This window comes from Vitis riparia, chromosome 17, assembly GCF_004353265.1.
Source record: "Vitis riparia cultivar Riparia Gloire de Montpellier isolate 1030 chromosome 17, EGFV_Vit.rip_1.0, whole genome shotgun sequence".
In the NCBI taxonomy this organism is placed as follows: Eukaryota; Viridiplantae; Streptophyta; class Magnoliopsida; order Vitales; family Vitaceae; genus Vitis; species Vitis riparia.
The window spans coordinates 8,430,345-8,451,863 of NC_048447.1; the positions used below are offsets into that span (position 1 = coordinate 8,430,345).

Here is a 21,519-nt window from a genome sequence, read left to right on the forward strand (position 1 = left end):
TGGGCTCCTGCTAGGGCTGCCAGAATTTGTCTCCCAATTTGGACTAGAAGTAATTAACAATTCGTTTCTGGGCTTCCCATGGTGTGAATGACAAAGAATATGGAATTGATCATTCAGCAGGTTACTCTTTCATTAAGGAGCTGTGTCATTTGAGACATTATGGTGATTATGCAATATCCTTAGCTTCTACTTGTTGCCTTCATGGACTAGTCGCCAGGTTATTTCCCTTGATGATTTGATTCAGCTGGCTAAGACTGAGATACAAAGTCCATCTTTCCAAGGATACAGTTTTGCAGAAGAGGGGAAAGTACTTGAAGATGGGGTACTCAAATGGTCACTAATTGAATTGTAAACTGGGCTAATTACTTTCATGAAGCTAGTTGCTTCCGAGGGGTAGTATGCGCAGTCTATTGAGATATTTGGAAGAAGAGGTCCTGCTCTAAGATTTGGACTTGGTTGGGGTGTATACCCTGAAGCAACATGGGAGAAGGATGTAGATATTGCATTTGCTCAAGATGCTATTGATGAGTACAAGGCTCATGAAGCTGCAGCTGCTATCCAAGGAAAAATGGTGGACATGCAACGTAAGAAGAGTAAAGCAAATTTAAAGAAGCTTGATGAGCAGCCCGGGTGGTTAAAGGGAGGACAACTTCGTGATTATCAGCTTGAAGGCTTGAATTTTCTTGTTAACAGTTGAGAGAAGATGCTTTGAGGGTAGAATTCTCTGACAGTTTGGTTAATGAGGAAAAACAAATAAACGAGAGGGCAGCAAAGATTGAATATGTGAGCAATGTATGACAACTCTGAATCTAGAGTTAAAGGCTGCTGAGTTAAAAATGAAGAGCTATGATGTGAAAATCTCATCCTTGAAGCTTGAAATACAGGGATTGGGTGAGAAGTGAGAGATATATTGATGATTTAGAGAGACAGAAAACCGAACCTGGTCATCATGGCACCTTCACCACAGCACCCTTGCTGTTCATCAACACTCCCCCACCCATTGCTATCATACCCATGCATATACCCATTTCCATGCCCATGCATGCCACCACTTCTTTCTCAACCCATTTAACCCTTTCCATACCCGTTTCATGCCGGCATCTTCCTCTCACTTTCATACCTATATCTCATGCCCCCCACACATGTATCCATTACTAATGGACCCATTTCTCTTTGTACACCACACCACTTATCCATTCTTTCCCAAGTACCCTTCAAACCCATTCCCCTACGTGCATGGCCATCCTTATCTCTCTACATCTTTCATTCTCATCACCCACAATCTATCTCATGCAAACTCAACACTTTGTCGTACCCACTTCCATACTCATCTCTCTATTTTTCTTACTAACCTAATCCATTTATCTCCCTAGCCTCCATCACTCATAACTCTTATATTTCATATCCATCTGTTTCTACCTTTCATACCCACCAATTCAGCATAATGAAGGCCTACCAAGCAATTTCAGCGTGTTATCGAGAAACAAAAGATGAAGTTCATGCTCAGAACAAAGGTAGCAAATGTTGACACATCTGGAGACCTTGTTAAGTTGACACTTGAACCAGTAGCTAGTGGTGAGCAGAGCACACTTGAAGCTGATTTTGTTCCTGTCTCAGCTGGTGTCTGAGCTATTGATGATGTAATTCCAGGTTCCATGTTAACTCACAAGGCAGAGGAGGATGGGGTGGCATGTGTGGAGGTACCACAAGTAGTGACGTGAGCGATGAAGGTACTTGTAGCAGCTTAAGTGGCAGTATCAACAAACCTCATAAAGCTAATGATTCAAGGCAAGAAGCCATCCATGTTGTCCGCGCAAAAGATGAGGCTTTGGGTTTAAATCATTTCAGATTTTTGAAGAAGTTGGGCCGTGGAGATATTGGAAGATGCTCGTCATCTAGCTCAACATTATAGCAGAATGAGACATGAAGCTGAGACATAGGTAGCTGAGGTTCCTAGAAGACAAGCTCGACTAAGGGAAGCTCCAAATCCAGAAAATGCTGCAAGGCTAAATACAGTATAAGTTAAAATGAAGGAATTGAAAGCAAATATGGCAGTTTTAGGTAAAGAAGCAGCAGCTGCGTTGGATGCTGTTGAAGCACAACAGCAAAGGCTTAGTTTCCAGAGGCTTATTATAATGGTTGAGGGAGAAAGGTCTTATCATTAGAGAATAGCTATTATTCTTGGTGAAGCTGAATCTGAGATGGTCTCGGAAAAACAAAGGAAAGAATCTGCTCCTCCTGCCATTCCATCAAAGGGCCACTCAGAGAAGACGATGTACTTCTTGGCTGAAGCAATGCACGCTCTCAGTGCAGCATCAGAGAAGGAACTGAGCCTGAATGAGGGAGACTATGTCATTGTCCAGAAGGTTCACCCCCAACCCATGGAAGAGGCCACTAATCAGACTCCAGAAGCACTAGAAGCCCTGGTATCCAAGATTTTTATGAACATCTCTTCCTTAAAGTCAGCTTATATTCAGCTCCAAGTTGCTCATACTCCTTATGAACTTGATAAAATCCAAGCTGCCGATTCCTTCCACATATGCCGCTGCAACCACCATTTGCCTCCGCATCCTAGACTTCCATCAATGCCAGCTTTCCAACACCAGCATTCGTCACAAATGGGCTCTAGTATGGGATTCCAATAATCTGGCAATCAGCTGCATCATTCTCAGCCTGTGTTTCATTCAGGTACCCAACCTAATGCTAGCATTGAGCCTTCCTTTACACAGGCACAGCCACCACTTCCAAGTCAGCTGCCATCGCAATCTTTTAATCGGATTGGAGTCTCACATTTAAGGACAGAGTTCAGTAATCCTGCTGGAAGCTCCATGCAAGTGGACAGGGGATCTTTTGCTTGGATGCCTCCCCGTCATGAGAGTACAATGGGAACACAGATCCCAGGACCTCCACCATTAGTTCCTGGGTTTGGCTCTAGCAATCCACCTCCACGCCCCCCAATGTTAAACCCCGAGATGGAGAAGGCTTTGCTTCAGCGAGCGTCTCTTCAAACCTGTTCTAAGACCTAATAAAAGACAACAAAACTGATGTTGTCGATGCGAATCTAAGACATAGCAGCTATAGTGTTGCATCAGACGTGCTATTGGCTGTGGCTGTATGGGAGGTGCACCTCTTAAGATCCTAATAATTGGTGATGATCAATGACAGTTCGTTAATGGAGTTGAAGTTCTCCAAGGCAGAGATAATCACAGCCCAGTTAAAATCCTTCTGAACACTATGCCCCTAGATGTTACCCAATGGGACTTTAGCCCAGCTTCTTCATGATTCAACAAAGATATCAGAATATGAACCCGACTGGCCTACAAGACTCAATATTGCTACTGGAGTAGCAGAAGGGTTGGCTTTCCTTCATCATGCGGACTATGATACGGTCCCTGGAGTTGTCTATAGGCAATCTGATGTGGCTCCTGTTAGGAAGCAAAGGAGCAGAGCCTCTCGATTTTAGACACTTGTCGTGTCTTCAGGATGCAGTAACTGCAGTGGGATGTCTGCGTCCAATCAAACCTCTGAGGCAGGTATGCATGGCCACCTCTAGCATGGCCACTTATTGAGCCATGTGCCACCCCCCACAAACTCTTTCCCTTTGATTTCAAAGTAATAATTTCCAACCCCGTTTTGAAATGATTTTCCAACTTCTGGTTTTTTTTTTTTTTTTTAAATGATTTCAAGTTATCAAATTTTCCATCTTAGGGTTTTTAGATACCAACATCTCATTTTTAATAGCATTTGGTCGCGATTTTCCTTTTGGCGAGTCACTTTCGAATTTTCTTTGATTTTCAAAATGTTTTAAAAATAAGTGTGAATTTATTTTTCGTAATTCTTGGTGATAGAATTTACGAAATTGATTCACTCAAAAATAGATTGGGCTTTGGTGGGGCCCAACATCAAATAAAATTTTCTTTAAAATAAGAATGAATTTTGAATGAAGTGTCATACGTGATATTGTTGGTTCCTCATCTTGTTTGGTGAAATGAATGACATATTTCATGTTCATTACTATGCACTAACCATATTTCTTGATAGTGCATTGTGGCTCATCGCCCAGGTACGCATCCGCTTCCACTTTGGTTATTCTCTATGCATATTCTGATACTCATATGTGCATGATCGATTCGAGTATTCATTGATTTTCTCATTGATTGTCATGTCAGCTTCATTTTATTAGTAGAGACCCGACTTTAGGGACTTAGAGGGGTGCTGCGGTCTTTACCGTACCTTTCCGATAAGTAACCTGACCCTTGAACCCGATCCGGTTTTTCACAGACCACCTTTTTTAAAATAAGGAGTCACACTTAGGGTTTTTCTTTCTTATTTTGTTTACCCTTTAAAAATAAAACAAAAATAAGTGGCGACTCCAAGTCTTTTTTTTCAAACAATAAATCATTTTTCAAAATAAAAATCAAGCTTGCCATCGAGTGGGAAACATATGAGCCGAAATGTGGGGTCCACACTATGTTATTTCTTTTTTGCACATAATTATATTTTTATAAATTTTCTAACTATAAAAATAAACTTCTAATTAAGTGACACTTTATATTGAAATTATTAATTTTTAAAAATCATTTGAAACTCAAAAAATAGATTTAATCACTAAAAAAAAATAGATCAAAACTGATATATTATAAATCATAACTTTACTATTTTTTCTATACATACAACTATATTTTCTAAATTTTTTCACTAATTAAATAAATTATAAATTAAGACATTATTAATAATTTAAATTTTTTAATAAATATTTTTTAATTTCCATATATTTTATGATTATGATTATTATTATTATTATTATTATTATTATTATTATTTGAAATATTAATGGTGGGTTTAATGAATGCCTTCTACTTAATTCTTAGCATAAACTAAAAATCTTTAAGGTATATAGGTCAAACCAAAATTTTACATTAAATATATATATATATATATATATATATATATATATATAAGTGTATGTACAAGGTACTTTTGCTAGTTAACTAAAATATTAGAACTTAGGCAGCAATGACAAGAAGGTGGGTTTTTTCAGGTACTCGCACCTAATCGGACAAGTTTGAAATTTAAATAAATGGGATAGGTTTAGGATTTTTTTTTAAAACCCATGACGGGTTCAAGGCAGATTCGAGTATTGTTTTGTCTCGTTCCACCCCACCTCAGATTACATATAAATTAATTTTAAAAATTAATTTAATTTCATTTTTATTTTCCTATTTTTAATACATAGATAATAATAATAATAATAATTTTTTTCAATAAAATAAGTTATAAAAATATAATTATTTAATTGTAATAAAATATATTTATTTTAATGTAATTAAAGAATTTAAATTTTAAAAAAAAGTTTAAACAAGGCAAGTATGAGAATTTCTCATACCCGCCTTGCTCCATTTAATTTTTTTAATGGAACGGGGATGAGAATTATTTTGAATAAACAGGGCGGGGTTGGGATGGGGGTGAACCGTCTTGAACCCCCCCATTGCCACTCCTATAAATAAACAACATAAGGAAAAATGGAAATTTTTTTTTTTTTATTCTAAAATTACAATAAGAGAAAAAAAAAATGAAAATAACTAAGTTATCATAAGGGATACAGAACTATTAATTGCAAGTCCATCAATATCTATTTTCTTAACTAAAAATGTTATAAATCAAATATAAAAGAACATACAAGAATAAACTTGAAAATGGAAAAAAGAAAACACGAAAATAAATAGTGAAATTAAATGTTATAATTTATTTTTATTTTAAATTTGTAGTTTTACATTTTTTATGTTATTAATCCTATTTTTATTTTGTATAATGCAATAAAACGAGGATGTCATAGATGTCAAATTATTAGGATGAAAATATTACCATTTACTTGAGAGGGTAGAGGAGGATTTTTTTATTTTTTTATTTTTTTACGATCTACTTGACAACCTCCCTTCAATGCTTATGGATGCGCAACATATTTTTTTCATTGACTTGACTATTTACTTGTCAAAGTAATTAATAGTAATTACTAGCCCAAAGTTGGCCTAAAACCCAGCCCCAATCCTAATCCCAAAAGAGATTGGACTTTAACCTAGACCTTTACTTTTGGCCCATTGTAGAGAAAAGGGTTGAAAACTTTTAGATTTATTTTTGGGATAATTATGTAGGCATCCAATTCCATATAATGGACCCAAAACAAAATTGCATAATTTAACCAAACACCTAAAAGTTAGTATATAATTGTTGTCAAGTATGTTATTATAACCAAAATGTTTTTAATAGATGATGATGATGATGATGAACCTAAATTTTCAAAATCAAATATGATACTAAGAGGATGTTTAGTAAAATTTAATACTTATTACTTAATAACTTAAACTGACTTTAAGTTAAATTGTTAATTTAAATTTTTTTACTTAAACACGACGATGATGATGATGATGATGATGTGAACCTAAATTTTCAAAATCAAATATGACACTAAGAGGATGTTTAGTAAAATTTAATACTTATTACTTAATAACTTAAATTGACTTTAAGTTAAATTTTTAATTTAAAATATTTTATTTATTTTTTACTTTAAGTATTAAGGTGTTTGATAAAATTAAATTAAAATTTATTTTAAGTTATCAAACTGTCATATCTACCCTCATCAGTTGTAATTAATGTTTATTGTCATTAATTTTAACTAATATTAATTTTCATTAATTTAAGTAATAAATTTGTTTATTAAACATCCATAATCAAAGTATTATACGGATATAAGATAATCTTAAATACACACACACACATATATATAGATATTATAAATTAATTAATTTTAATTCTTGAGTATTTTGTATAATAATTAAATAAGAAATAAACATAATTTATAAATAAAATTATCAACATTTTAAAATAAAAAATACTTATACATGTATCATCATTTCTTTCATGTTGTTGAATACATTAAAATTAGATAAATCTCTATAAAATGTCATTTTAAATTTTAAATATTATTATTGGATGTCACAAATTATATCATACATATATCAATTTCTTTAATAAAACAACATCAAATTTTCTATTATTACTTTTTATATCATATATATGTTAACAATATTTCATTAATTTCTTTCTAAAATGGACAAGAAAAAAGTAGTAAAAAAAATATTAAGATGTTAAAACTATCATGATTAAAAAAAATATGTTCTCTATAAATATTGTATGAAACTAATAAAATAATCATAAAATTGTTTTGTCACTAGTTAGATCATATTTATGATATAACTATGGTGAAAATATTTCATATTCATAATAGAACAATTACTTTTAGAACAAATTATGTGAGATATTATTATTCACTATAATAAAACCATTTAATTGATTAGTAATTTTTATTGAAATTTTATTTATGAAAATTCATTTTTTTTTAACAAATAAATTGCTTTTGTGACAAAGTATATTAACTAAACATTTGCAATGGCTTAAATCCATCACATAATATTTTTTTCAATGGGTATTTATTGTTGCAATTACTGTCAATAAATAGTTACATATAAGTAACGGACAATTCAATTTGCGACAGAGTAGGTTTGTTAGAAATTTACGATAGTTTAAATCCATCGTAAAAGTATATCTAAGAGTGTCGATTATACTTAACTTTTTGTAGTGATTTATGAGAATTTTTCTTAAGTATACTTTTACAAGAAAGGTGTTCTAAAAAAATGAGGCATTTCTTGACTCAATGATTGTATTTTCATGAATATCAGGAATGTCTGATTTATATACAAGGAACCAATATGCACTACTATTATTGGCATAACCTGAAAAATGGGTATTGCTCTAAATACCACTTCAATAATAGTTGAAAGTCTAATAGGGAACACCCAGAGAGGGGATGAATGGGTGATTTTAAATTTTAAAACAATATTTGTAAAATATGTCTAAACTTTATCTCAAGATTTTGCCCCAAATAAAAAAACTAACTTTTATGGTTAATTGATATCCAAATATTAACGATATATGTTGAGATATGTTAGGGATAATAATAATAATAATAACCACCAAAATAACTAACCTAACAAACTCAACAATAATCCCAACAAATTAATCAATAATTGGTTATAGGTATAACCACCACAACCCATCCAACAATCTTAATAATCAATTCAAGATTATCAATGTCATCGACCAGAATATAAGCAAGAATAAATAGGTATTTTTAAGAAAGCCCTACAATATATTAGGATTAATCAATTTGACCTATGTTAGGCAATTCAAACAGAATATCAAATATAAAATATATAGACAATGAAACACAAAAATGTTATGTGGAAACCTCGACAAACTTGTGGAGATAAAAAGCCACGAGGTCTAAGACCTACCAATCTAAATCCACAATTCGATGAAATCAAGTTTTGCAGATTTACCTGGTCATTTTATCCTTAAGACTTACTCTTTAGTACTTACAATTTGATCCACATCTGCGACGCAACAAATCTTGCTCCCTAATAGATCCTTCAGTCCCTTTGAACCACAATTCAAATAATCAAATCCTTGAATGAGAGATCGGGAATGGTGTGGCAAAAAGGCTTTCTCTCAATGAGTCCCTCTAAAGAATAAGAGGTCTTTAAACTCTTAGATATCTATGATCTCTAATATCTTAGCCCGAATCTCTAACCCTCAAGAGGTTACAAGAGAGATATTTATAGGAAAAAAAACCCATAAGAGTTTTAGTATCTTAAGTTTCTAAAGTAGAGCTTGAGTAAAATTCATTAAAAAAAAAAAAACATTTCTAAACTTGGCAAGACTATCAGGACTACTTGAGCGAACTTGATTGCTTGAGCGCTCTGCTTAAGCATTCCATGTAGCTTGTGCGGGTTAACTACTCAAATGGGATTAACTACTTGAGCGGCCCCTACTTTTTGAAAAATCATTTTAAAAATTTTTTAAGTCCAAAAAATGATACCGAACTTTTTATACCTCAAATAAGCCTTATATACCACAAGTCAAACCTTTTTAAATGTACCTATAACTTCTCGGTTAGACAAACAACAACCCTTGATCTTCAATGGAAAGCAAGTCACTATCTCAAAAGACTTATATGGCCAAACATAAATTGGAACAAAATTGCCAACATATAAACAAAACTTAATATCCTAACATAACCAATAAAAGCACAGTCAATTGTTTTAGGCCTTATCTTAACCATATTAGGGTTAAAACAAATACTTTAGCTAAACACTCCCACACTTTCAAATATTTATAGGATGTTTTTCGTTATTTCCATAATTCATATGGAGTTGCATCATTTTTCTTGTGCGGTATTTTCTTCAGAATTTGGTTTGCAAAGAGAATTGTTTCTCCCCAAAAATTTTAGGGTAAACCAAAATTTATCAACATAGCATTCATCATTTCCTTTAATGTTTGGTTTTTGTGTTCAACAATACCATTTGATTGAGGTGAACAAGGACCAATGGTTTGATGAATAATACCATGTTCTAAATAGAGCTCATCAAAAAGTGATTCATATTCTCCACTTCTATTGCTTCTTATTATCTTTATCTTCTTGCTAAGTTGATTTTCAACCTCATTCTTATAGTGTTAAAACACTCCCAGGGCTTCATCTTTGCTTCTTAGCAAATATACATAACTGTATGTGTAATCATCAATGAAAGTGATGAAATATTTTCTCTCCTCTAGTTTACACAAACTTTAAATCACATATATTGCTGTGAATTAATTCCAAAGGCTTAGTGTTCCTTTCAATAAAATGAAAATGTGTTTTAACTAGCTTAGCCTCTACACATGTCCCACACTTATAATTAGGATCAATGTGAAAGTTAGACAAGAAATTTAAATTTCTCAATTTGCACAAAGAATTAAAATTCACATGTCCTAATTTGTCATGCCACAAATTAAAATACTCAATCAAATAAACAAAAGAACTAGTTTTATTATTCTTGAAATCTAGCACGATAGTCATTACATTCATTTTAAAAGTCGATTTTCAAGTTACATTTTGCCCACATACACCCTATTTTTGGCACGTACAAACTTATTGGATTCAAAAACCATTTTAAACCAATTCTTACTCAATAATGAGCTAAACACTAATTTTTTTTGTAGATATTGGCTTTAGTATCATCTTTTCTATGCCTTCAATTTTGGAAGCAACTAAATTACCTATGTATAGCTAGCTCCCTTTCATTTATTTATACATAAGAAAATAACATCTTTCTATCTGAACATAAATGGAGCAGCTCCTATGTCTATCCACCATTCCTTGGTTATCCACCATATTGGCTTCAAACACAATAACAAAAGCATAAGATCTAGCACATTAGTTGCCAATTTCTCTTCTTTGGTCATATGTACTTGATTTTTTTTATCATGTCCTTTGGAGCGATAATCCTTAGCTCAATGGCCTTGTTTGTTGACTACGTAGCATTTTTCATTGATTTTTTTGAACTTATCATTCTTTTTATTAGGACTTTCACTATCGTACTTCCTTTTCTTGCTAGATTTTTGCTCTACCAAGTTTTCATTAGACTATATAGGAAGCTTTTGTTGACTTATTGTCAAAAACTCAATTGTCTTCTTCAATCCTCAATCTCACAATCAAGTCTTTAAGTCTCATTTCCTTGTGCTTATACTTCAAGTAATTTTTAAAATCTTTTCAAGATGGTGGTAAGTTTTCAATTATAGCTGCAACTTGGAAAGACTCGCTCAACACCATCTTTTCTGCATGTATCTCATGGAGAATGATTTTTAGTTCTTAGACTTAACTCATAACTACCTTAGAGTCTATCATTTTGAATTCTAGAAATTTGTTGACAACAAATGTTTTCAAGCCAACATCCACTATCTTGTATTTTTTCTCCAAGAACTCCCATAGTTCCTTATTAGTTCTTATTATATTATACACATTGTATAGTTGCCAAACTATTGAGGATGTAGTTGTTACATAAAAAGTCAAAATGATTCCAAGCTTCTACAATTGCCTACACTTGTTTATCCGTTTCACATCGCTTAACGTAGAGGCATCCTAATATAGGACTCAAGCAAGATTCAAAGCTACAAGGTAGAACAACATTTTTTTTTGTCACCTCTTGAAGTTCATCCTAGTGAACTTCTCAAGTTTCTCACTATGTGCAATAGTAGGAAGTATAAAAGATGTAAAAGTCATCTTCACTAAAAATCAATTGTAATACAGTTAGCTACTAAAGAAAATTTTTCTCAAGTTTATTGTCCCAATTATTAACTAGATGTCTTTTGGAGTTGATCAAGGCTAGAGTTTGACTCTATATCCTTTAAGACAAATTCCCCCCTACTTAGGTGCTTATAGCATAGGTGATTGTCTCCCAGGATATAATGATCACTTTCTTATGATAGTAGCACTGTAAATTATAAGAAACAACGAATCACTAGGTGATTTATACTCTCTTGAATACCAAAAAAATACTTAGAAGAAAAAAAAAAGACTAAACTTGAAACTAAGAAGGACTTGAAAGTTTAAGAGACTAGAAAGGAAAAAAAGTTGAAAGAATAGATGAATAAGATAATGAATTTGAAAATATAAGGGGGACCCTTATTTATTGATTTTGTTGGTGACTATTAGAAGAGATGCGTCTTAAAACACCAGACATGTCCTTTGGAAAAGGTTGTATCTTTAAAAAACTAGACACATCATTTGAAACAAATTATGTTTATTAATAAACAAAATGTCTTCCAAAAGAAAAATAAATATGTTCTAATTTCTATTCACCTATATATATATATATATATATATATATATATTATATATATATATATATATATATTCCAACAATATCAACATCACCTGCTATCATAGAAACATCCATAGGAGCTATGTCAATCACCTAACTACTATGACTACCAGTATAGTATTGTTTGACTCAACAAAAAGAGCAACATGAATACACTCGGTGGGATCTAAGTCTATCAAAATGGAATATGTTAAAGCTAAAACAGTCAGAGTAAAGCTTGCCACCAAAGTCATAGGAATATTAGAATGTGTTTCCCTAAAAGGTCTAGCATCCGTAGGAGGTACTAAAGAAAAAATGTGATCCATGGCCAGAACAGGTAAGTCTAACTTCCACATAATAACATATTGGTAAGGAATCATATATAATGAAGTTTGCATCAAAGTGTCAAAGGAGAAAGTGGTTGTTGATGAGACTATGGTGAAATTTAGTGTTGTGATTAAAGGTAACAACTGTACTAGAAGAGATGTAAGGGATGTTGGTTGTGTGTCAACGCGAATAGAAGAAGCTAAAACATCTGGTATAGATGAAATTGGACCACTAGCTAGTGGTAGAGTCGTCACAAATCGACCCTTACTATCTAGTTGTAACATAGATCAAGTGTGTTTCTTTTTACTCTGCCCCATGCTGGACTCCTTGTATATTGATATTTGTCAATACTCAACCAGTTCATAAGAAAATCATCCCCTAACTTTTCATCTCTAGCTAAAAATTTGAATCCCCTTTTTTTCAAATAAGTTGCAAAAAATTACGAAGTACCAATGGGTATCACTAGTTGGATTTAGTTTTCTTTTCCTTTACTTTATAAATAAAGCATAGCAGGGTGTCCATAATCAAGTGAACTAGTGACCATAATCGCCCAGTGAACACATAATAGATAGCCTATAATGGTAAATCTTAGCATTATGTAACATGCCAGTAAGAAGATAACTGAGTCTTGAAAACCTAATCAATGAACCAACAATCTAGATGAATCTCTAACCTACAAACTACCATATGTGAACTAATACCCGCAGTACATGGTGTAGCTGCCATAGTTGTAAAATTAGTTGACTTAAAAAATAAAAAAAAAAATAAAAAACTCTATTAGTAGGTGTTAGAAATTTGAGGCTAATCCAAACTATGATAATCACCCTATAGGGGGGGTAAATAGGGTGATGGTCTCTTTTTCACAAATTTAAACTATGCAAAAATAAGAGACAATTATATGCAAGTATATAATAAACAAACTAAAGACAATTGCATATAATTTAAAAGAGTTAGGGAAGAGAGAGTGCAAACACGAGAGTTTATAGTGGTTCGGCACTTCTTTGCCTACGTCCACTCTCCTCAACCTCTTAACCGAGTGAGGGTTCCACTATCTTGAAGCTTCAACCAAGCTTCCAATCTCTTTTCAATTGGATTATGGTTCCAATTCATCCTCTTAGACTTTTGGCTCCAAGCACCCTTTACACTTCTCAAGAGTTATCTCACTCTTGAACAATCTCTCAAGTGATACCCGACACTTGAGAAACTTCCTCTCAAAGATTTACAAATGAATGATCTCTCAAAAATCCTAGCACAAGAACTTTAAGCTCAAATGATACAAGAAAAACTAGGATTGAATGGTGCACTAAAGATATGCAAGTTTTGAAATAATGGTGCACTCAAAAATACTCTTCCAAGGCTCAAATATAATCAAGAAAGATTTGGAAAGGTTAAGCTCATGAAACAATGAAGATTGGAGATTTTTTATAGAAGAAAAAAGTCAAACTAGCCGTTGGGGGTTCGATCAGTTGAGCTAGGGGTCGACCGGTTGACTAGCCGTTAGGGAAAGTGACCTTTGGGCCTCAACCGGACCTCAACCGGACCTCGACCGGACCTCAACCGGTTGAGGTTCAACCTTGACCGGGAAGAGAAGGCCACTAGGAGAGAGAGAAACTTTTTGGCCTCCCTCAACCGGTCCTCGACCGGTTGAGCCATTTTTTTGGCTCAACACTCAACCTTTTTCAATTTAAAACCTTTTAACACAAGTTTGAAAATCATTTAACACAAGGTTTTAGTTGAAAACATGAAATCATCCAATTCTTAATATATTTAAAACAATATTACTCTTAGATGATTTTGGTGCATAAATAAAGAATGAAATGCATGAAAGTCCTAGTGCACCAACAACCTTACAAAGAGATCTTAAGAAGCTTTGGTCTTGAAAAACTCTTCTCTTTGAGGTGGTCTTCTTCTTCATGATTTCTCATTGGCTTGATTTGTCTTTGAATTGCCACTTTGGAAGTTGTCTTGCCTAATCACACTTGAAATATGATCATTAGTTCTAAACCTTGTTTTGTTATCATCAAAATCAAGATTAACCAAACCTTGGTTTCACAGTAGGCATGCTAACAAAAAGTCCAAATGTAATAGATAAGGAAGCCTCATTAATGATTATGTGATTTGCCTAAAACTGTGAAGTTTAAATGATTACTGATCTTCTTATCTCTAGTTAACATAGCATAGAAATTCCTCACATCATCTAGGTAAAAATACGATAAAGGTTTCATTACTTGTCTAAGTCCATATTTTGATACAATGGCCCCATTAGAAAAGTATTTCCCCCCATTACTTATCAAAAACCTAGGAACACCAAAATGAGAGATTATACTATGCCTTAGTAATTTGAACACTTCTTTATGGTCATTTGTTTTTCTTGGAATAGGCTCTATCATTTCAATACATAATCAACCCCCACTAGAATGTAATGAAAGTTAAATGAACGTGGAAATGGACCCATAAGATCTACACTCCAACAGTTAAATATCTTCATAACCAAGATGTTATGCAATGGCATTGACTATCTCTTGTTAATTGTTCTTGAATGTTGGCATTTTTCACATCTCTTAGTGTACTCCCAAGCTTCTTTCATAAGAGTGTTCCATTAGAGACCTTAATGCAGAACCTTTTTAGTAGTTTTCTTACAGGTAAAGTGTCCTCCACATGCATCACCATAGCTCATGTTCAACATATTTTTTGTCTTTTCTTTTTGGATACATCTTCTGATAATTTGATTAGGGTAATATTTGAATAAGAAAGGTTCCTTCCACATGTAGTTCTTTACTTTAGATAGGAAGAATCTCTTGTCTTGAACAATCCAATCCACTAAAAACTAGCTAAGGTAATTCACTATGTCTACATACCATGATAGTTTCCTTGTCATGGCCAGAGCTTTATCAAGAAAATCATCATCTATCTTTTCTTTATTTTCAATCACAATCCCGGATATGTGGCTAGCTACTACATTTTCTACTCCTTTTTTTTTCTTTGATTTCAATTGGAACCCTTATAAGAGTAATATCCAACTATTAAGCTTAGTTTTGGCTTTCTTCTTCCCCAAAAGATACTTCAACATAGAATGGTATTTGAATATCACTATTTTGCTTCCAATAAGGTAAGATCAGAACTTATCGAGTGCACACACTATTGTTACCAACTCCTTTTTAGTGGTTAATAGTTCCTTTGTGTATCATTAAGCATCTTGCTAGCAAAGTGGATCCCATACGATTTACTCTCTTATCTTTAACCAAGGACAACTCAAATTGCATAATCATTAGTATCGCATGGTAGTTCAAATGGTAGATTCCAATTTGGGGATATTACTATTAATGTAGAGGTAAGTTTGCTTTTCTAGCTTTTCAAACACTAGTTTGCATTTTTCTATCGATATGAACTCGACATCCTTTAATCATAGATTGCAAAGGGACTAAGCAGTTCTTGAGAAGTCTTTGATAAATATTTTATAAAACCCAACATAGGCCATAAATTAGTGTACTTCTTTAATTGTAGTTGGTCTTGGCAGTTTAAATATTAGCTCAACTTTAGCTTTATAAACTTCAATACCATTTTTTTTTTATCACATGGCCTAAAAAAATCCCATTTTTTACCATGAAATAAACTTTTTCCTAATTTAACACTAGTCCTTTCTTAATATATTTATTCAATATTTTCTTTAAATTCTCCAAACATGCTTCAAATGAAGATCTAAACACAATTATGTCATCCATAAACACCGCAATTTCTTTTTCCAAAAACGCTTAGAATATGCTCATCATGCATCACTGGAATGTGGCAGGCGTATTACATAATCTAAATAACATTTTACATGCAAATGTACCAAATGGATAGGCAAAAGTTGTCTTTTTCTTGTCTTCTAGTGCAAGTGGTCTCTAAAAATATTCTAAATAACCATCCAAGAAATAAAAATAAGGACATCTTGCAATTGGTTAAGAAATGGCAATGAAAAATGATTTGTTTTGGTTATTGCATTTAGTTTACGATAATCAATATGTATCCTTTATCCGATGGTAAGTTTGGTGGGTGCTTCTCTTCTTTCATTCTTGATTGCTATTATGCCTACTACAAACTCCAGATTACTTCGATCCTAGCCCTAAAATTATGTAGGGTGCATGCAAACTATCTTAGGTTTCTCTAAATCTAACCTAACAAAAAATAAAGGTTTAAAAACCATAAAACATATTAGATCTAAAGATTAAAGTTCATAATTATGATCTAAATGTTCTTAGATCGATTTCCATCCAATGAAGACTTTGAAACTACGATAGTTGTCATGGAACTCGTCTACCTAATGATCTTCCACCAATCTCTTCCTCCATGTATCTTGGCACAAAAGAAGGGTGAACTTCTCTTTCTCTCTCTAAAGGGGTTATTCTTTTTAGAATTTCAAAAAACTAAATTGCAAGATTAAAGCCCTGACTTCTAAGGAGTTTTATATAGGCTTTATTGTAGGCTTAAGTGACTTGTGCCCAAATTGGGCTTAGGACACCTAATCCAACCCACTTAGGTCCTAATTAATTAATTAGTCCTAATGGGCTCTAATTAATTAATTAGTCCTAATGGGCTCTAATTAATTAATTAACTCATTCTAGAAAGTCAATTCATAAGATCTAATGCACCCTTGCACTTTTACCAAAATGCCTTTATGCACATTTATGAATTATAAATCCAAAATACCCTTAAAACGTGTGCCACAATGAACTAAGAGTTCAAGTGAGGACTACTAGGAACCATAGGAAAATACTAGGTCTCTTAGAATCCAATTTTAAAGCTGGCTCAACACTCTACTAAAGAAAGTCAACTACATTACAGTATCCTATGAAATTACAACGAGCAAAGCTTGGGTTCATAATCTATTATTTATTGCATGTAAACTCCTCATGAATTAGTGTCCATAATATAACAAGATAATGCTATCAACCCATCATGATTACCTTTTCAATCCTTGAGTTACAAATCCACTTATTATATGATTAATTGACATACTTTAACTCCAAGGAACATAAGTCAAATTCCACTAAAGGAATTATTGAGGCTATAAATTTCATGATCACGTGTCCCTTGGAACACCTAAGATGATATACTATTTCAATCTCATGAGATATCATGGTATCTTTATTGAGAATACTTGTTACCACCAACCTCCATCAATAGTAACCCAATTAATTGGGAAATATGAATTCTTGTCAAATCTTCAATGGACCAGTCGATTGATTTTCTATAGTGTTTTAGTACTTGAATAAGTTCCTAATCTTGAATTGGATCAAAAGATGTAGCTATAATGATTGTATAATCCTCTCCTTCCCCTAGATAAACATATTGTCCTTAAGGAAGCAACTTTTTCCTTTTCTTTGCTTTTTCTTTCTCAACTTTTTTGTCTATGCAAATGTCTCCCTTTTCCTTCCACAATTTTAGCACTTTATTTTTTGTTTGGTAGGTAGAATACATGTCTCCCAACCCTTTATAATTCTTGATTGACTAATGTTCTATCAAACTCTCCTTATGCTTTTAAATCAATGTCTCCATCAAACATATCTCATTTGGTTCATCTTCCTATGCTTGTAGCACGTGAATTTTTAGTAGCTAGAATACATTAGTCTCTAGAGTAATGTCTCTAAAAGTTAGCTTCATTATTCCATTTTTTTAATTTGTTAGAGCATTAGCAATTGCTAAAAACTGTTTGCCTAGGATGATTGGAACTAGATTTGCATTCCTCTTTAGTTGTTTGATGTCTAACATTATAAAATCAACAAGGTAGTAGAACTTGTCCACCTGAAGTCATTATAGTGGGACAACCAAAATCCTTGTACTTAATTAGGGTTTTGCATTGAATAAGTACATTGATTTGCTCTGCTACGAATGTTTTCCTGTCAACAATCATTTTTCTTCTTGTTGTACACAAATTCTTCAAGAATTTTGCGTAGATGAGTACTTGGTGAACCAAATCTAGAAGGGGAATGTTAACTTTAACTTAACGGAGTATGTCAAATACTTCTACATATTGACCATATTCCTTTCTTCTTAGTGCTTGAGGAAATAGAGCTATTGTTTTGGCTAGTTTAGGCTTTTCCAAAACTTCAGTCATTTTTTTCTTATATCCATATCTTTTCTTCCTTCTTGGTATTTTTGGTTTTTTCTGTTTTTTGGATTTTATCTCCTCTACTTTTGGATTTATTTGATGTCTCAAGCTAGTAGTTTACTACTTCTCAAAGCAATTAGAATTTTAATTCTTGATGCTCACTAGTGGAGGTTGTAGAATTGGTAGCTTCACATAGGGATTTAAGATTTTAGTATGGTTGTGCTGAAAACTTCTCTTTGTCACCATTAGATTGTATGTTAACCTTGTTCAACATTTTCTAAATATTAGTGATGCAATAAGATGTAGAAACATTAAATTTTCCCTGCTCATCATTTCACTTCCTTTGATTATTGATAGATCTTTTGAACCCATCATTTTTGTTTTCATTTATTCTCCAATAAATGACTACATCATTACTTCCAATGGTAATTGAAGAATATTTTGTGAGTGTTGGGGTTGCATATTTTGTCTATGGTAATTCTCCTTCGGCTAATATTCTAACATATTGTTATAATCATTGGTAGGTTAGTTCGATGACAAGTTAGGATGATCCCACCAACTAGGGTCATACATATTTGAAAATGGGAAGTATCTTTGCTGAGGACGGAACATTCCTTGATTAAATCCTATAATCATGCCAAAAACAACTACCTACTCATTGAATATTTCCTTGACAGTACATACAGTAGGACATTCTTCTATAACATACCTTTGTGATTCGCAAATGGCATAAAGTCCCATCGATTCACTTACTTCATAGATCTTTTTATCTTTAGTCTCTAAATCTTTAGTCTTTCTTGCCAGAGCTAGATACTTTTGGTTGCAGTTCCATGTCATAATCTACTATATACATCCCTCCTGTACCAAAAGATTGATTAGAATTGGAGTTTTCTCTTGTTTTCAGTGTTTTTCTACACCAGATATTCCAATGGATAAGGCCTCGTAGCTCTATACCATTAACCACCTAGGATAATATAAAGAGAAAACTGTGATGAATTAATTCATGGGTGAGTGATGGACCTTCATTCTCTATTATTATTATTATTATTTATCTCAAATAGGACGATAATACAGCAAAATGAAAGGTATCCACACACTCAGCGAGGCCATGGAGTTGCAACCGCAAGTAGTGGAACTTTTCTATGAATGGTCAGACCAGTGCATTCAGTCATATCTAAATCCTCCCTTCGACTTCCACCACCCACTTCCCAATCAAACCGATGAACAAGATTTGCTAACACAACCTCAATTGCCATTGCCGCAAACAGAGTTCCCGGGCAACCTCTCCGGCCAGCTCCAAATGGGATCAACTCAAAGTCTTGCCCCCTGAAATCTATAGAAGAGTTCAAGAACCTTTCTGGCCGAAACTTCTCCGCCTCATCCCACAGCAGTGGATCTCTCCCAATTGCCCATACATTGGTAATGACTTGTGTCCGTGCTGCAATGTCGTAGCCCATTATTTTGGCGTCCCGGGTGGATTCTCTGGGAACTAGTAGTGGGATTGGAGGGTGTAGTCTGAGAGTCTCTTTGATCACTGCCTTCAAATATTCCATTTTGTCTAAGTCATCTTCAGTTATGAGGAGTTTGCCTTGAGCAATTCCTCGGACCTCATTCTGAAGTTGCCTCATGACTTGTGGGTGCCTCAAGAGCTGTGTCATTGCCCACTCTAGGACCGTGTATGTAGTATCACTTCCAGCAGCAAACATGTCCTACAAGAAAGGAGAATGCATTAAGTAGCTGCAGTTTTTCGACGAAAGTACCCTGATAGGTATTATGAATTCTGAAATGGGTGAATAATGAATATCAAGTCAATTTGATAATTCTGGAAAATTTTTGTTGATCTTAAATTTTGGTGTATTTACCACCTGTACAAATTCCTTGTCACATTGTACTATTATAATGGTGCATCATCTTGGCAAATGGGTGTTATCAAAAGTAGATGAATGTTTTTGCAACCGAAGAAAAATAGGAAAATATTTTAAAATTTTTCCTACAAATACCAACACATATACAGAAATAATAATAATAATAATAATAATAATAATAAAAGCAACACATGCACAAATGTTGCTTGTCCACGATGGTTAATTAGTCATACTCACCAGAGTAAGAGCTTTGATGCAAACTCCAGTTATGGCAACGCCTGTGACATTATCTTCCTGAATGCCAAGCAAAACGTCCACAAAATCCTTCACTTCCTCATCTACACCTCTTTTCCTTCTCTCCACGTGCTCTTTCACCACTTCATCAAGAAATCTATCAAACTCTTTGGCCACTTTCTCCACTTTTGCATCCAAACCATTGATGAAGTTCACCCACGACAGCCATGGGATGTAGTCGCCAACATTGAAGCAACCCAGCAACGCCCCAAACTCCTTCAGCAGTTCTCTATCTTTTCTTCCATTTTCATCTCCACTGTATTTTCTTCCTAGGGCAACTCTGCATATGAGATCATTTGTTAGGGACAGAAACATTTGGCTCAAATCAATTGGGATGGAGGAGGAAGAAGAGGAAGAGATCTTCTCCATCAGAAGGGCTGTCTCTTCTTCTCGGACACCTCGGAAGGACTGAACCCTTCTGGTGCTGAGAAGGTGGAGTACACAGATACTCCTCATCTGTCTCCAGTACTCTCCATAGGGGGCCGTGGAAACGTCCTTGTAATCATAGAGAAGCCTTGCCGAGATGTTTGATTTAGGCCTATTTGAGAAGATGGCATCATTGGTCTTCATGATCTCTCTTGCAGCGTCTACAGCTGAGACGATGACCACTGGAACCCTGCCAAAGTGGAGCAGCATAAGGGGGCCATGGCGCTGAGCCAAGGCCCAGAGAGAACGGTGAGGAAGCGAGCCTAGTTGGTGGAGGTTTCCAACGATTGGGAGCTTTGGTGGGGAAGGAAGTAACTTTTTTGTGGTGACTGCAGGAGTAGTAGGATATAGCCATTTAATGAGGAAGTGTATGAAGATGAAAAGGGGAAGAAGAAGCAGAAAGAACGAGTCGTTTTCCTTGTACAGAAGACCTAGAAAGCTTCCCATTTTCTTCTTGTGTGTACCTCAATGCCTGCGTTCTATCGCAAGTTCTGGGATTCCTTGGTTTATATGCAGCAGATAGCTACTGAAACACGTATCCATGCCCACACGTGGCAAATCCCACTAAAGTTGATCAGCTTGTGCAAAACCTTTTACCAAAGTCACAAATTCACTCAAAACGATAAACATCAATGAAAATGCTTTAGCGTAAATTATCTACCCACCCATCTCTGGTGTGAACTAAACTGAATACAAAAATGGACAAGGCTTGAAGTTCAAATTTTAGTTCCGTGTGGTGCATAATTTGACAGTGTCCTCATATTCCAATAATTGATAGGCA

At 34.0% G+C, this 21,519-nt stretch overlaps 1 protein-coding gene across 1 annotated transcript; it reads right to left on the reverse strand.

Annotated features, from left to right (window-relative positions):
- Window positions 1-19,174: 19,174 nt before the first annotated feature.
- On the reverse strand, window positions 19,175-21,203 carry LOC117904291 (cytochrome P450 71A2-like). The gene is made up of 2 exons (XM_034816817.1): window positions 20,256-21,203; window positions 19,175-19,862 (listed from the first exon to the last, which is right to left on the reverse strand). The coding sequence occupies exons 1-2, from the start codon at window positions 21,183-21,185 to the stop codon at window positions 19,251-19,253; spliced, it is 1,542 nt and encodes a 513-aa protein (XP_034672708.1). The 5' UTR covers window positions 21,186-21,203; the 3' UTR covers window positions 19,175-19,250.
- Window positions 21,204-21,519: the final 316 nt, after the last annotated feature.

What these genes read in the sequence shown, in the direction of transcription:
- LOC117904291 (XM_034816817.1), bottom strand. Translation starts at nt 21,185, where the DNA reads ATGGGAAGCTTTCTAGGTCTTCTGTACAAGGAAAACGACTCGTTCTTT. An exon ending in GCATCAAAGCTCTTACTCTG is followed by an intron (nt 19,863 to 20,255) that starts GTGAGTATGACT and finishes CCTTTCTTGTAG; the next exon opens with GACATGTTTGCTGCTGGAAG.